This window comes from Canis lupus, chromosome 2, assembly GCF_003254725.2.
Source record: "Canis lupus dingo isolate Sandy chromosome 2, ASM325472v2, whole genome shotgun sequence".
Lineage (NCBI taxonomy): Eukaryota > Metazoa > Chordata > Mammalia > Carnivora > Canidae > Canis > Canis lupus.
In genome coordinates, this window is record NC_064244.1 from 60,783,291 (window position 1) to 60,800,995 (window position 17,705).

At 35.5% G+C, this 17,705-nt stretch overlaps 1 protein-coding gene across 3 annotated transcripts in view; it reads right to left on the reverse strand.

Moving 5' to 3' along the window:
* The window catches only part of RBL2 (RB transcriptional corepressor like 2), a 51,331-nt gene that overhangs the window by 4,944 nt on the left and 28,682 nt on the right, over window positions 1-17,705 (reverse strand). For all 3 annotated transcript variants that reach the window (XM_025447992.3, XM_035713650.2, XM_035713651.2), the window contains 10 exons: window positions 16,996-17,133; window positions 15,122-15,286; window positions 14,485-14,596; window positions 11,195-11,464; window positions 10,723-11,003; window positions 10,455-10,631; window positions 6,837-6,908; window positions 6,056-6,161; window positions 5,267-5,472; window positions 4,484-4,648 (listed from right to left, as the gene is read on the reverse strand). In XM_025447992.3, coding sequence (XP_025303777.1) covers window positions 4,484-4,648; window positions 5,267-5,472; window positions 6,056-6,161; window positions 6,837-6,908; window positions 10,455-10,631; window positions 10,723-11,003; window positions 11,195-11,464; window positions 14,485-14,596; window positions 15,122-15,286; window positions 16,996-17,133 — 1,692 coding nt within the window. The remainder of the gene's footprint in view (window positions 1-4,483; window positions 4,649-5,266; window positions 5,473-6,055; window positions 6,162-6,836; window positions 6,909-10,454; window positions 10,632-10,722; window positions 11,004-11,194; window positions 11,465-14,484; window positions 14,597-15,121; window positions 15,287-16,995; window positions 17,134-17,705) is intronic.

Genomic DNA, 17,705 nt, shown 5'->3' on the forward strand with positions numbered 1-17,705 from the left:
GATTTTGTCAGGAATTGGGTTGAACTTACAGATCAATTGGAAGAAAACGGAGATCTTGAAAATGTCATCCAATTCATGAACATGGTATTTCTCCATTTTCTTAGTTTTTCCTTCACCACTGTTGTGTAGGTCTCAGGATAGGAGTCTTGTACGTCTTTTGTCAAGACTTATCACTAAATTGTTTTAAGTAGGCTCCACACCTAGTGTGGAGCCCAATATGGGGCTGGAACTCACAACCCTGAGATCAAGACCAGAGCTGAGATCAAGAGCTGGATGCCTACTGACTGAGCCACCCAGGCACCTCCTGAAGTATTTAATGTTGTAGTGCTTTAGAAAATTTTTACTTCTCATTACTTGCTGCTATATAGAAATAAATTTGATTTTTGTACATTAGTCATATAACCTTGCTAATCTTATTAGTTTCACTAACATTTTTTAGATTGTGTGGTTTTTCTATAGAGAAAATTATGTGAATGGTGATGGTTTTATTTCCTTTTCAGTCTGTATGCCTTCTTTATCTTGCCTTATTATATATGTGAAAGCCTATAGTTAGTTGAAGAGGAATGGTGAGAGCAGATATCCTTGCCTTGTTTCAGATCTTAATAGTAGAAGACTATATGCCTTTTCTCCAAGTATACTGTCAGATAATTTTGGTATGCAGACTTTATCAGATTGAGGAAATTCCAAGAGGTTTTATTGTGAATGAATGTTGTATTTGCCAAATGGTTTTTCTGCAACCACTGAGATGATTTATCACCTTCACCTTTTAGAAGCGTTTGTATAAAACTGGCATGACAGTTGACCATTGAACATGTTGGGTTTGAACGTTCGAATGGGTCCATTTATACTTGGGGTTTTTTTTTAGCAGAGTACTGTATTTTCCTTCTGATGTTAATATTTTCATTTACTTTACTGTAAGAATATAGTATATATGCAAATATGTGTTAGGTGTTTGTGTTCTTGGTAAGGTTTCCAGTCAACAGTAGGCTATTAATAATTAAGTTTGGGTGGAGTCAAAGTTGCACATAGATACTTGACTACATGGGGCATAGTGTCCTAAGCCCCATGTTGTTCAAGGGTCAACTGTATCTTCCTTAAATATTTGTTAGAATTTACCATTGAAGCCATGTGGTCCTATAGTTTTCTCTGAGAGGAGGTTTTTAAATTACAAATCCAGTTCATTTAAGAGATATAGGACCACTGAGACTACTTGTTGAGGGTATTTTAGAAGTGTATGTCTTTCAAGGAATTGATCCATTTCATCTGCATTATTACATTTATTGGCAAAAAGTTGTTTTTTTAACGTTCATTATAGTCTTAATAACTGTAGGACCTGTACCAATAGCTCTCACTTCTGATATTAGTGATTATTTCTTTTTTAATCCTAATCTGTGCAGAGACGTATCATTTTTTTAATCTTAAAAAAAAAAAAAACCACCCGGGTTTTTAATGGCCTTAATTTTCTGTATATTAAGTTGTCTGTTTCATGGGTTCCTGCGTTTTTTCTAGTTGCTTAGGGTGAAATTTTAGATCACTAGTTGGAGATCTTTCTTCTTTTCTCATATATATAAGTATTTTAGGTCTATAAATTTCCCTCCTTTAGCATTGCTTTTGCTGCATCCCACAAATTTCGGTATGTCAAATTTTCATTTTCATTTAGTTCAAAATACTTTACAATTTCTTTTCTTCTTTGACTCATAGAAATATGCAATTTAGTTTGCAAATATTTGGGGGTTTTCTAGGTATCTCTTACTGATTTCTGATTTGATTCTGTTGTGGTAAGAGAAAATACATTATCTGAACCCTTTAAAATTTCCTGAGACTTATTTTATGGACCTCGATGTGGTCTATCTTGGTAAATGTTACCTGTGCACCTGATGCTGTTGTTGGAGTGTTTTATAAATGTTAATTAGCCAGTATGGTTGTTCACATCTCGAATATCCTCACGGTTTATCTTCTGTTCACTTGTTCTATCAATTATGCTGAAATCTCTTGATGATAAATTTATTTTTTCTATTTAGGATTTTATGTCCTGTAACTGGGAAATAACCTTCTTTATCAGTGATAATATTCTTATTAATGATATGAAAGCTGGAGTGGCAACATTAATTACTGTTGGTAGAGTATATATAACTTTTTTCCATCCTTTTACTTTTTAAAAAAAAACACTTTATTGGGATATAGGTCACATATTATACAATTCAACCACTTGAAGTATACAAATCCATGGCTTTCAGTACGTTCCTAGAGTTGTGCAATCATTACCACATTCAATCATGTAATTCATTTGTGCAAATCATTACCACATATGCCCATTAACAGAAACCCTCCATTCCTCCCAGACCGAGGCAATCACTAATCTGCTTCTATAAATTTGCCTGTCCTGGACATTTCATATAAATGGCATCATATAATAATTACCCTTTTGTGACTGCTTTCACGTGGCATAATGTTTTCAAGTCCACCCATGGTATAGCATGTGTCACTACTTCCTTTTGGTTGGAGTAATACTCAACTATGTGGACACGCATTTATTCTTCAGTTAATGGGATATCTAAGTTATTGTCCTTTTACTTTAAAGTGGGCTACTTAGTTGGGTCTTGCTATTTTGTCCAGTCTTATAGTTTCTGCCTTTTAATTGATGTATTTAGACCACTTACATTTAATTGCTATTTGTTTGCTATTTTCCCATGTATTTTTTCCTTTTTCCTCCTTTTTCGGCCTTCTTTTGCACTGAATATTCTGACTTGTATTACTGAATTGAGTATTCATTTGGTTATAGGGTGAATATCTAACCACAGGCATACTTTGCTTTATTGTGCTTCACAAATAATGTGTATTTTGTGGCAACCCTGTGTCAAGCAAGTGTATCAGTGACATTTTCCAGCAGGATTTGCAACTTTGGATCTTTGTATCAAATTTTGGTAATTCCCACAATATTTCAGACTTTTTCATTATTATAATTGTTATTGATTATGATTCATTGAAAGTTCAGATAGCATATTTCTAAATTATGGTATGAACATTTTTTAAAAAAAGATACAATGACTACAGTATAGTATAAATATAACTTTTATATGCACTGGCAAGTCAGAAACTTCATTTGACTGGCTTTTCTATGGTAGTCTGGACCTGAACCTGCAATATCTCCGAGCTGTGCCTATATTAGAGGAATTGTCAGTCATGTCCTCCAGTTGATTTGGGGGCTATTGTTGACTTATGTTTCCGACCTTCACAATCCCACTAGCCACATCATTGGAATTAGATCACACTTATGTGGTGGTTGGAGGAAACTGTTTCTTAAGTATTTGGTCTTCCTATTCAGAAATATCAGTATGTCTTTGTTATTAAGGCTAACTGAGGTCTCTACAAGGGATAAATTTACTCCAAGGCATGTGACACCTTCTGATGCTACTGTAACAGAAATATGGAAAAGGTTTTCTGTTTTCTAAGTTTTGCTTTCTTGTTTTCTCCAACTTTTTATTTTAAAAGAAAAGTTAGAAAAATAGTACAGTGAACACCCAATTATCAGTAATTAACATTTTATCACATTTGTTTTCTCTCTATAATTTCTTTTTTAGTTGAACCATTTGAAAGTAAGTTGCTCATACTGGGACAATGCACTTCTGAAACATAAGCCAGTACTATCATCAATACCAAAGGAATTTAACAGAAATTTAAAAATAAAATTTAACGCTGAAGTCCACATTAAATTTTCCCACTTGTTCCCAAAATATCGTTGATAGCTGTCCTCTTCTATTTAGGATCCAATCAAAGATCATGCACTGCATTTAGGTGTCCTGTCTCTAGTCCTCTTCATTCTAGAACAGTACCTTCCCCATCTTCCCTTTCCTCATGATACTGACTTTTTTTTTTTCTTGCAATAGTCTAGGCCATTTTGTGTGTGTGTTTCTATCTAAGCCATCTTTATGAATACAAGTACCATGAAGGGGCTTTAGGATTGAAGTGTACTCCTAAACACAGCACATGATGCCCAGTGATCTACCCTTATTGCCTCAAGGACATTGTTTTCTTTCCTTTCCTGGTGCTTCCTGGATACCCCTTCCTTCCACACCTTAGCATCTTGCTAACTTTTATACCATTAAGGCCTGATTCAAGCTTTCCTTCTCAACAGAGATGGAGGCAGATGCTGCTACACAAATCTACTAAATAGGGCTGTCACACTACACGGTACAAAATGTCCATTTCTCCCCTTAGACAAAGAATCCAAAGGGCAGAGATACTACCTATCTCTGTAGAAACACTCCATAATCAGTTTAAACTGTAAATGCACAAATAAGAAAAGGAATGAATAAATCAATCTAAATTCTTTTGTTTCCAGCCATAAAGTTCTCCCCCTAACCCTTATTTTTTTCACTTTTCCCTGGTAGTTCCCATCACTCATGTGAGTACGGAGCATTTCCTAACAACCCCAATTCTGGGGTTGGGAGTTAATAAAGGCCAAGATGTATACTAGGCTCACCTTTGAAGGACTGTTGCTGAAGTAATAGAAAATCTTTTCTCGAGGAGAAAGCATTGTTTCATTTTTATGTGGAGAAATGTAGACAGGATGGTTTTGAGACAGCTGTATTCGGCGAGGAGAACCTGTTCTTACAAACGGATAGGGAGAGAGTGGAGGAGCATCCATCTGTTTAAAAAAAAAAAAATCCATATTCCTAAGAAAGGTAATGAAATTTCTAACCAGGTGTTTTTATGAAAATGGTTATTTTTATTGAAAGAGTGGAGAGGTATAATAAACCAGTAACTTTTTTGAATAGTAAACAGTATTAGCAGCAACAATTACACCTAAAGAAAACCATACGAATATAACACAAGTGCTTACTTTGTGGCAGTCACAGTTTTAAGCATTTTTAATACATTACGGCATTTAATCCCCCCAGTTAACCCTATATACTAGGGACTGTTCCTATTCCCACTTTTATATATGAAGAGATACAAGACAGAGAGAGTTAAGTAACTTGAAAGGTTACCATAGCTGGTAAGTTTTGGACAATGTGAATGCATGCAGTCTCTCTCTTGTATTACAGTAATTTTTAGGGAATCCAAAACCATCTTATTCTTGTTTACCGCTTCACAATAAAAAGAAATTCTGTTGGGTAGGCGTATTATCTCTTAGAGATTTCCTCAGTTTTATTTAACAAAAGGATGATTTCTAAGACTACTTCACCTATACAGCAGCTCATCGTAAGTGATTTCTCCTCCCTCACAAGTAAAAAAAGTATGCAATAATCCCTGTCAAACTTACTATGTTTGCCTGTGAGTACTTCATGGCAAATGTTTTAATTTGTTTTATGTAGATATTGTTGTAGAACTGAATGAGGTCTCCCCGCTCTTCTTCTTCCATGTCACTGTTGGCACCTGTGAGACGAGTAGGTGTCGGAGGGGCACTGCTAGGCTGTGGGACTGGCAAGGTGCTGCTTGACCTCATGACAGGACTGGAGTCTCTGCTGGCTGCAGCGGGTAGAACAAAGGATGTTAAACAGAAAGAGCTAGTGCAGACTGTTTTTAAAAAGTAAATTCATTAAGAGAAAGGCAAATAGTACTTGTTTAAATGGCAGCAAATGGGCACTCTATCTTCAACCCGGGGAGCAAAGCACAGATACTAAATAAGTATTAACCTTACCCCCTGCTATGTAGCAAGAGTTTACTGAGTAGTTTTCTCTAATAAATTACACCAAATTTTCTAGGACCCGTGCCCTGCATTAAGTGACACAAGTCAGCAATTAGGTATTTCCATAGCATGGTTTCAGTTGGTATGCCAAACTTTCCTGGAACTCAGACCAACAAATTCCTGCCTGAAACCTTCTCTAATTTCCCTGGAGAAAAATGCTATGCAGAATGTGCCTCAAAGCTATGGGATGAAGGACAACCAACTTTGCTACTAAATTTAGGATTCTATTTATTATTCCAACAATTTTTTTGCCAATATTTTAAGTTTCTATAGTCACAATTTCATTTAGTAATCTTTAGATCTAAAAAGTGAGAAGCTCCTAATTTTGTTTTCTAAGTGTTCATAAAGATCTTCAACACTTACTTCTGTCTTTGTTTAGTTCTGTTGGAGAATTCTGATGGCTTCTGCTATCACTGCTGCCAGAATTTCTTCTTTTCCTTTTCCCTTTTATCAAAACACTTCTGTATACCTTTAGAGACCATGATAAGAGGACAGATTTATTGAGCACATCTTAGACTACAGGACCTTCATATGTTACTAAATTCTCACAACGACTCGATGTAGTAATAGTTGTCCTCCTCAGGGAGGTTAATATATGCAGCCAAGGTCATATATCTGTTAAATAACAGAGCCAAGATTTATACTAGGGCCTGCTGGCCTCAAATTCCAAATATGGCCTATAATGTTATAACGGGCAGTACTAGCACCCAACCATAAAATCAGGTCATTCTAAATCAAATACAAAGATCTTGCATACCTATCCTTTGAGATAAATGAACAATATTAAAGGTAAAATGAATTTTAGATTTTCACTTAATGTTGTCTTGGTTAAGTGTACAGTACTGGTTTTCTAAACCAGCCTGAAAGGTGACACAGAAACGAAACAACTTCCTAAATTGACATCTATCATGTGATTATCCGAATTAAGGAATCAAATATTTTACCTTTTGGAGAAAAGAGGACTTAAACTAATCAAGATGTGAAGCTGTCACTCAATGATTAAACAATATTAAAGAAAAGAATTCCTTAAAGTAGATTCTTATTTTGTATCCTGGGGAAAGGCTTCAAAATCAACTGTGGTTAATTTTTCATATTTATCAAAGACTTTAAGCTTTATTTCAGCCCTGAGAGAAAATGTAGTTACCTGGCTCCGGGCCTGTGGCTGAGTCCTGTAACAACGCATAATATTCTGGAAGGACTTATCTTCTTTTGTGACCTGGCAAACAGTAAGAGTATTCTGAGAGAGAAAGTAACTTCCAGCAAAATATATTGAAGAGCTCTGTGAACCTACTTTCCCAGTAAAACTGGTGAAAATCATACAAACAGCCATTTCAAATCTCTGGAAATTGTCCTAAGAGTGTATAAAAAATGAAAAACTATTCAAGAAAATCTACTAAAATTCAGTAATAAGAGGGAGTAAGTGGCATCTGAACAAAGACCTGGCACAAAAAAAGTACATTTAACTAATTAAAAATTCACTCAAGGGACAAAATAGATCTGACTGGCAAAGAAAAAAAAGAATTAGCAATCTTGGGATAGACTGTGGAACCTGAAGAACACAGAAAAAGGAAATGCAGAAAAATTAACAGAGCTTCAGAGAGCTGTGAACATCATTCAGCACACAGAGAGAAGCAGAAAAAATGTTAAATAAAGCTGAAAGCTTCCCAAATTTGTTTAAAAAATAGTAACCCATACAACTAGGAAGCTCTAAGGATTCCAAGTATAGGATAAATGCAAAGAGATCCATACCCAGACATACAGTAAAAATGCTGAAAGCCCAAGAAAGGGAGAAGATCTTGAAAGCATAAAGAGAAGCCCAATAAAATAACAGGCAACTTCTATTCAGAAACTACAGAAGCTAAGAGGTGGTGAAACAACATATTCAAAGTGCTCAAAGTAAACTAAGAATTCAGTGTTCAGTTATCTTTCAAAAGTGAAAGAGAAATAAATAGAATCTCAAAAATGAAAGAGAAATAAATACAAAATAAACAATTTGCTGCTAACAGATTGATCTTACAAGAAATACTAGAAGTTCGTCAAATTAAAAGCAAGTGACTTCAGTAATTCAAATACACATAAAAAGCACTGATAAAGATAATTATGGAACCGTAAAGACAGCATATATTTCTCCTTAACTGATTTAAAAAGCCATTGTATAAAACAATACATTTATAATGTTTCACTGGGCCTAAAACATACAGTAATATAATATATTTGCCAAAAACTGCCTAGGAGGAGGAATGCTGTATTGGGCTAAGGAAATGACTCCAGATGACAACTTAAAACCACAGGAACTGATAAAGAGAATCAGAAATGATAAAATTAATAAAACAAAAGTTATACATTAAATATATTTTAGCTCCTTTAAAAGTCACAGAATTATTGTTGGATTCGCAACACTTACGGATATCACAATTCACCTCAAAAGATGAATAGGAAACAGCTACATAAGAGTAACACTTCTATATCTCACTGGAATTATGTTAGCATAAATCTGAAGCTGATATAGATAGTTAAGGTACGTATGTTGGGGTGGGGAAACTGGGGAGATGTTGGTCAAAGAGTACAAACTTCCAGTCATAAGATGAATACATTCTGGGGACCTGCTATCTAGCATGGTGACTACAGTTAACAACACTGTATTATATACTTGGAAGTTGCTAAGAGAGGTGATCTTAAGTGTTCTCACTACACAAAACAATTGGATTAGCTCCATGTGAAAGAATAAAGTTGAACTCCTACTTCCTACCATGTATTAGAAATTACTCAAAATGGATCAAAGACCTAAATGTAAGAGATAAGACTATAAAACTCTTGGAAGAAAACATAAATATCGATGACCTTGGACATAACAATGTATTCTTAGACACCAAAAGTTCAAGCAACAAAGAAAAAATATAAAAATTGACTTAATCAAAATTAAAAACTATATGGTTCAAATAACACCATCAAGTAAGTGGAAAAACACCCAAAGTATCTACAAATATCTGCAGAATATATAAACTACAGCTCAACCATAGAAAAGCACAAAACAATCCAAATAAAAAATGGACAAAGTATTTAAACTGGTATTTCACCAAAGATATACAAATGACCAGCAGACAAATGATTTCCTGATGGCCAGAATAAAAAACCCAAATAATAGTCAATAAGCACAATAAAAGACATTCAACATCATGAATCATTAGGAAAATAAACATCAAAACCACCATAATGGGGGCAGCCCAGTGGCTCAGTGGTTTAGCGCCACCTTCAGTCCAGGGCTGATCCTGGAGACTCAGGATCGAGTCCCACATCAGGCTCCCTGCATGGAGCCTGCTTCTCCCTCTGCCTCCTGTCTGCCTCTCTCTCTCTCTCTCTCTCTCTCTCTCTCTCTCTCATGAATAAATAAAATCTTAAAAAAAAAAACAACCCATAATGTATCAATCAATACTGAGATGACTATAATAAAAAATTGAAAAGCTGGCAAGGATGTAGAAAAATTAGAACTCTAATGCACTGCTAGTGGGAATGTAAAATGGTGCAGCTGCTGTCAAAAACACTGCAAGTTTCTCAAAAAACTAAACCTAAAATTACCATATGACCCAGCAATTCCACTTTTGGGTATATGCCTAAAAGAATGAAACTAAAAGTTCAACAAGATATTCATACACTCATCTTCATAGTAGCACAATTCACCATAGCTAAAAAGTGGAAGCTACCCAAGTGGCCATCAATGGATGAATGGATAAACAAAATGTGATATGTCCACACTATGGAGTATTACCCAGCCTTAAAAAGGAAGAAAATTATAACTCATGTTACAACACAGAAAGATCTTGAGGATGTTATACTAACTGAAATAAACCAGTCACGAAAAGACAAATACTGTAGGACTCCTAGAGGCACCCAGAATAGTCAAATTCATAGAGACAGAAAGTAGAATGATGGGTGCCAGGAGCTGAGGGAGGGGGAATGCAAAGAACCTATTTAATAAGTAAGTAGTTTTATTCTGTAGGGATGGAAATGTTTTGGAACAAGATAAAGGCTGGGTGTACAAGATTGGGAATGTACTAAGTACCACTGAATTGTTCATTTAAAAATGGTTGATTTATATGAATTTCACATCAATAAATTATTTTAGAAAAATGTCTGATAATAAAAAGTGCTAATGAGAAGGTGGAGAAATGAAGACTTCATATACTGCTAGCAGAAATACAAAATGCTGCAGTGACTTTGGAAAAACAGTCTGGCAGCTCCTCAAATGGTTAAACACAGTATAAGACCTTGCAATCCACCACCTTTAGGTATATAGAAAAGAGAAATGAAAACATGTCTATGCAAAAACTTGTACACAAATGTTCATAGCATTATTCATGATAGTCAAAAAGTGAAAATACCCGGATGGCCATCAATTAACAGATAATCAAAATGTCATATATTTATACAATGGAATATTATGTTCTAAAATTTACTGTGGTGAAGGTTGCACATATCTATAAATGTACTAAAAACCACTGAGCTGTACATTTTAAGTGAGCAAACCAAGGGGTGCCTGGGTGGCTCAGTCACTTAAGCATCCAACTCTTGATCTCAGCTCAGGTCTTCATCTCAGAGTTGTTAGTTCAAGCCCCACACTGGGTGTGGGGACTATTTGAATGAATGAATGAATGAATGAATGAATGAATGAGTGAATTATAGCTCAACAAAACTGTTAAAAGTGTTCTGAGAGTAAGGAAGTAGCATCTTTACTTTTTCCTTTTATATTCCAAATGGTACTCACCTTTGCCATCACATAAATGGCACACATCAACAGCTGGTCCAGGTGTCTGTCCATCATAAGTTCAGGACACTGAATTATGGAGAATTCAAAACAGGTCCAGATTTTTTTCCTCAGTTCATCTGAAATATCCAGTTTAGCACAAAGATCCCGAAGGCGGACACCTGCCAAGTGGTAAACCTGGTAGATAAACAAAAACATTTCAAAGTTTGTTTACCTAACACTTATACTTCCCAAGCTTATACCCTGATAAGGGTACATGAAAAATTACCTTTCTAAAGAAGAGTGATAAAGAGCTGGTCTTCCTGGGTCTAATACTGCTGCCAGTTAAAGGTGGGCCTTGTTTCTGCTGATGTCCACCTGGGGAAATCTGTTGAATGGCCACCTGACCAGGGACTTGCAAGGTTGTTCCTGTCACCTGTTGAGAGCTCAAACTTCCAGCCAGGGCCTGAGCACTGAGGGGCTGGATGGAGCTAGTCACGGCTTGTGCCTGCCCTCCAACATTGACCTGGACTGGGAAGAACGTTATCCCTCCATTTTCATTCGCAATACCTATAGTTTGTTAGGGAGAAGATGAGGATGATGAAAAGTTCTCTAGGCACGGGTTTCCAGTTTCTCCCCTCCTAGCCTCCTTCCCCCCCCCCCGCCCCCTTATCTCCTGTTGTCATTCCAGCCAAATCTCAGGTGACTTTCCAATAAATGCCACCGAGAAAGAACTCAATATTCAACTCTGCCTTCCTTACCTTGTACAGGAATGGTCACTGTTTGTCCATTGTTGGCTGTGACAGTGGCTGTTGCCATAGTGACCAAAGTCTGTCCAGGAACTGGTGTGACAGAAACAGTCTCCCCAGATACATTCTGCACAGGGACAGCATTGACGAGGGGTTGTGGGGGAATGCGCCCAGGTGTCCCTCCATCAGAAGGGCTATCATTCTCAACAAATAGCCGCCTTCTGGTAGAGCTGGCTGTTGGGGAGCTGTATCTATCATATAATGTGGCTGGAGATGTTATGCCTAGGGTCAGAAAAAAAAAAAAAATCAAACAAATGGTTTAACTCAAGGAAACTGAGATCTAACTTCCAGCCAAGCTCTTAAGTTCAAAACTAATAGGTATCTGAAATACTTCATAAACAAAAATTACAGGGATCATATTCATAAGTATATTCAACTAATGAAAATTCAACCACACACTATTAAGAGCAAAATTTAAACACAAGAATTTTTCTCTATTTGTTTCACAATGCTCCCTACTTTATTCCAGCTCCTGCTAAATCAAACTCTGCCCTCTACTACTACATAATCCTGATGACTTAGGGGCAATTTAAACAATTATTCTATTTTCCTATGATACTTTTGACCATATTCAATTTCTACCTAACACTCATGTACAATGTGATTTTCACTGTAAAGCCACTACTCAAAACAAGGGGACTTGATATTACTAGGACATCATCTGGGAGCATTCCCCCCCAGTTTTATCAATTTGCATCTTTGTCTTTTTCCATGTATAGAAAATTACTAAAACTCAATGTTCTTCAGCAAAAATGGATATATGTGTTTTGGACTCAATTAAGCTTAGTTTATTATATTCTTTAAACAATTTTATTAATGCATAATTCACATAAATTTCACTTAAATTGTACAATTCAATGCTTTGAATTTGGTATTCAAATTTTGGTATACCAAATTTTGAATCTGGTATATTGCTACCTTTTTAATATATATATATATATATATATATATATATATATAACATGTAATTTGCCATTTGAACTATTTTTGTATGTACAATGCAGGGCATTAATTCCATTCACAATATTGTGCAACCATCACCACTATTTCCCAAATTACTTTGTCATCCTAAACATAAACAACCCCTATAAACATTATAGCACAGTCTGTTGTTAAATATGCACATCAGTGGCTGAATTTTTAAGCAGCATTCCTTCCAACTGCACATCAATTGTTGTTTTTAATTTAAAAATATAGGTAGGGAGGTCATAAGAGGATAGGGGTACTCGTGACAGACTATAGCTTAACATTTTAATTTTCCAATGGCACAAAACCCAATAAACTTACTAGATTTGTATTTGGAACAAACCTACAATTGGAAAGAATGCATTAGGATCATTATCTTGTAAAGCATTAAGAGACCTCAAGAAAATGGAGAAGTGGTAAGTACAAAGAAAATGAGTTTATTATTATTTTTTTTAATCTTTATTTTTTTTTTAAGATTTTATTTATTTATTCATAGAGACACAGAGAGAGAGAGTGCGGCAGAGACATAGGCAGAGGGAGCCCGACGTGGAACTCAATCCAGGCCTCCAGGATCACACCCCAGGCTGCAGGCAGCGCTAAACCGCTGCGCCACAGGGGCTGCCCAAGAAAATGAGTTTAAAGTCAGGTCCTAAATCCACAGATTAGGGAAGGAAAAACTCTATAGAAACAGGACTGAGGAAGACCAGCTGTCAGATCTGTGTCTAAGATGGATAACAGGCAGAAAAATAGTTAAGCCATTATGATTCCTCTTCCAAAAAATGAGGAAATTTTCATATAGATTATCCATAGTTATTGAGTATGCACTGATTCTTGATTTTAAATCTGATCTTTTTTCTATAACCAGTGCTTATCAATTACATTAAAAGGTTCATCTAGAAATAATATCCTTCTAATGGCACGTAAGGATTTAGAACTCTCTGAATTTACAAAATTGCTTTTTAAAAGCAGTTTTGTCTTAACTATGTAAACTTAAACCTTGCATGTGGAAGATGTTACAAGAACAACCTGAAGGGGTGCTTGACTGGCTCAGCCTATTGAACATGATCTCAGGTTGTGAGTTTGAGCCCCATGATGGGCATAGAGATTACTTTAAAAAAAAAAAAAAAAAAAAAAAGCAGCTGCCTAAATAGAACCAGATGAATAGTGAAACTTCTCTTTTCTGTATTTCTGGGGCCAGCACTGCTGTCCTATAAACCAGTGTAGCACAGCTCAACTGACAAGAGTTAAAGCTGAACATGCTCTGGCCATTCAGTACTTTTAACTCATCAGCTTGTCTATACCTAGTTGCATCATACAACTCTATCTTTAAGAAGCTTTTGTTTTTTCCTGATTTTACTTTTTAAAAAAGATTTATTTGAGAGAGAGCAAGAGAGCAAGCACATGAGAGTTGTAGGAAGGGGAGGAGAGAAGCTCAAGTAGACTCTGTGTCAACCACGGATCCCAACATGGGGCTCAATCCCACGACCCCAAGATTACAACCTGAGCAGAAATCAAGAGTTGGACACTTAACCAACTAAGCCACCCAGGCACCCCTCTTCTGATTTTAAAAGAAATACATATTTATTTTTAAAAATTTACAGAAAGCACCTGGAATTCTATTAACCAATATTTCTTAACAGTTTGGTTTTCTTTAGCCTTTCTGTATGCTTATATATAATAAACACACACTTAAGATACATTAATTAATATTAGTATATATTATTAATATATTAATTATAATTAATTATATAGTATTCTCTTTATTTAATATTAATTATAGTATTATATATTAATATATAGTATTAATATATAGTTATATTAATATATAGTATTCTCTTTTTAAAGTCACTTGTTATTACATGTATCTTCCTGTGTTCTTAAATATATTTCAAAAGCACTACTTTTAAGTGATCCATGTGGTACTATAATACTCAACTTATTCTGGCTATACAAGGCTTTCTAGGGGAGGGTTCCAGTTAATAATGCACAAAATATTTCTTTTATTTAAACCCTATTAATTTCACTTCTAGTTTCAGATAGAATTTCAATTCTCAGATATTAGGCTCCCAAATACTCCCCTTAGTATTTTTTTTTTTTTAAGATTTTATTTATTTATTCATGACAGAGAGGCAGAGGAAGAGGGAGAAGCAGGCTCCTTACAGAGCAGGGAGCCCAATGCAGAACTCAATCCCATTGAGGATCATGACACAAGTTGAAGGCAGACACCCAACCAACTAGGCCACCTGGGTGCCCCCCTCCTAATATTTTAAACTTACTTCTTCCAAGTCCTCCAGTATCCGCACGAACTTCACTCACCCTTCTGGGAGTCAAAGGAGATCCAGCAATACAAATATCATCTGCTCTTTCCAGGTTCTGGGGTGGCATAACCTATAAAGAATGATATACAGAGTATCATTATTCAAAAAGGTATTTTCTTTAGAAATACAGTCACAATCTAAGGCAAAAGGAAACTTGGCTCACCAATTCTTTAATGTAAATAAAATCAGTGTCTTTTCCAGTTTCATACTGAAGTTGAAAAGGTCTGGCAAGCTTAAAAAAATTCAAAGCTAATAGGTGAATTCTAAATATGATTCAGCCTTCATTACTGATTTAGATAATTAGAATACCAGCCATTCTAAAGTACAGAGACTTGACTAGAAAATTAAGAGAGAATGCTGAATTCTTACTCTGGCACTGAAACCTTGAAGCAATCACACATTATTTCTGACTCCTAGAGTTAGGGGTTTCTTCTTAGATACAGGGGTGACTATACCATATTAAACCCAATGGCCACCCTCTCACTTCCCATAAGGGAGATACTAAGTTTAACTGCTCTCCGTGAAACAAGAATATAAACAGATTAGATCCTGTTATACTTTTGTTACAGAAAGATGTTAAGGTATTTTCACAAACCTCTTCACAAGTAGGAACTCTGTTTTCATTGTCTCTAATTCTGTCCCAGAGTGGAGACTCTGGTTTCCATGCCAAATGATCCAAGATCTGTTCTTCAATCTGATTAAGGTGTTTTACCACTTCTCTACAAAGACCATCTTCTGCTCTAATGAATACTTCTATCACCTGAAATAAAAAATGCCCTGGTTTAATAATTATTTTTGTCACTAAAAATGCATTTATTAAGTGTGAAGCAAAAATGGGTAAATTGCATTTTTTACATATTTATAGATACAACAGATAATTCATCAAAAATTAAAAATAGAGATCCCTGGGTGGCGCAGCAGTTTGGCGCCTGCCTTTGGCTCAGGGTGCGATCCTGGAGACCCGGGATCGAATTCCATGTTGGGCTCCTGGTGCATGGAGCCTGCTTCTCCCTCTGCCTGTGTCTCTGCCTCTCTCTCTCTCTCTCTCTGTGTGACTGTCATAAATAAATAAATAAATAATTTTAAAAAATTAAAAATATAAATAACAGCACTATTTTGAACAGGTGGTCTTCCTTTCACTGTCTTTATAAATTATTATTATTTAAAATGCATGTAGGAATTACAGAAAATCTTTTGTATAATGGCATATTTTAAATTGTTTTCAAAGAAAAAAGAGCCTCTTCTATTAAAGTTGAAAAATATTACCTTTTTTTTTTATTTTCAAAACAATTTATTTATTCATGAGACACAGAGAGCGAGCCAGAGACATAGGCAGAGGGAGAAGTAGATTCCTCGCAGGGAGCGTGACGTGGGACGTGATCCCTGGACCCAGGATCATACCCTGAGCCAAAGGCAGATACTCAACTACTGAGCCACCCAAGTGTCCCTGAGAAATATTACTCTTTAAATTTTTTTTTTAATTTTTATTTTTATAGATTTTATTTATTTATTCATGAGAGACACAGAGAGAGAGAGGCAGAGACATAGGCAGAGGGAGAAGCAGGCTCCACTCAGGGAGCCTGATGTGGGTCTCGATCCCAGGTCTCCAGGATCACACCCTGGGCAGTGGTAATAAACCGCTGAGCCACCTGGGCTGCCCAAAATTTCACATTTAAAGACTCTAGCTCAGTTGGTAAAGCATCTGACTCTTAATCTCAGGATCATGAGTTTAAGACTCACGTTGGGTGCAAAGATTACTGAAAAAAAAAAAAAAAACCCACAACAAATAGAATAAAAACTCTAAACATTCAATCTATGCCACTAAAAAAACTGACTTTGCTCTATTAGAATTAAGATAAACCCATACACTAAATCGATATCAAGACAGAAATAACTACCAAATCAATGCCATCACTTTACGCCTCTATATAATATGTTAAAGAGAACTTTTCTTCCAAAAGACACTTTCAATGTTATTTCTACAAAATAAAAAAAGGTTGGGGATCCTAGGTGGTTCAGTCAGTTAAGCATTTGACTCTTGATTTAAGCTCAGGTCTTGATCTCAGGGTTGTGAGGTCAAGCCTGGTGTTGGGCTCCACACTGGGTGTGGAGCCTACTTAATTAAAATAAAAAATTTAAAAAGATTACTATATAAGAATAGCTACTGATTTGTTTGCTACCTTTTTTGAAAGGCTTCTCAGCTAATACAATGAAAGTATCCTAAAAGCCCATGGCAGATAAAAGGAAGAAGCAAATGAAGCTTTTACCCAAATTAGGTCTTTATACTGTCTTAGAAGAATTTAAATAGTTCTTAAGACTCTTCTATTTCTCCTTCCCAGAGTAGAAATTACTAATTATATAATTAAGAAGAGAAGAGATGTACTTAGGTAGCAAAATGAATTAACTGGCTAACGACAGGAAGTTGATCACATTTCCAATTTCCTCATCAGTATTAGATTTTAAAAATACCTTATAAAAATGATAAAGTGGCACATCAAATATTTCAGTAATAAATGGAAAATTCCCAGGAGGCTTATAAGAAAAAGTGACGACCTCAAGGCAGCAGGCTAAAAGTGATCTATGGAATGCATCTTGTTCCAGAATGCCCTATAAAACAAAAGTTATTAACATTTAGAAACATTAGCCTGCTCTTATAAAGACATTTCCTACACAGTCAAGTTAAATAAAAATATCAAAGGAAGTCTTATTTTCCGAGTTAGGGAGAAGTATGTGCTTACTTTCTTACAGAACTTTTCTTAGCTTAATAAATAAGCCCATGTTTTAGCAAATATAAAAGAATGTAGAAGAACTTTCAAAAATCTTACCTATTGTATAATACAGTTGATACAAAAATTATATCCCTAACAAAAATATACATACATCCTGTTTAGGGGAATAACAATGTGGAAAGAGGCTACAAAACAGTATTTACAGTTAGAGGCCACTATCAGAAAAAGACAGCTGGAAGGCAGGTGACTGGCTAGATGGTAATGGGCCACAGGTGAACACACTTCTCTCAGGAGACATATTTACATCTCCTTTTTTTTTTTTTTTTTTTGCTTACTAATTTTCCAAATCTGTACATAAACACTTACTATTTTTGAATTAAAAAGTTACTTAAACACCAAAAACATAGGCAACAGAAAAAAAATAGGTAAATGTGGCTTCATCAAAATTAA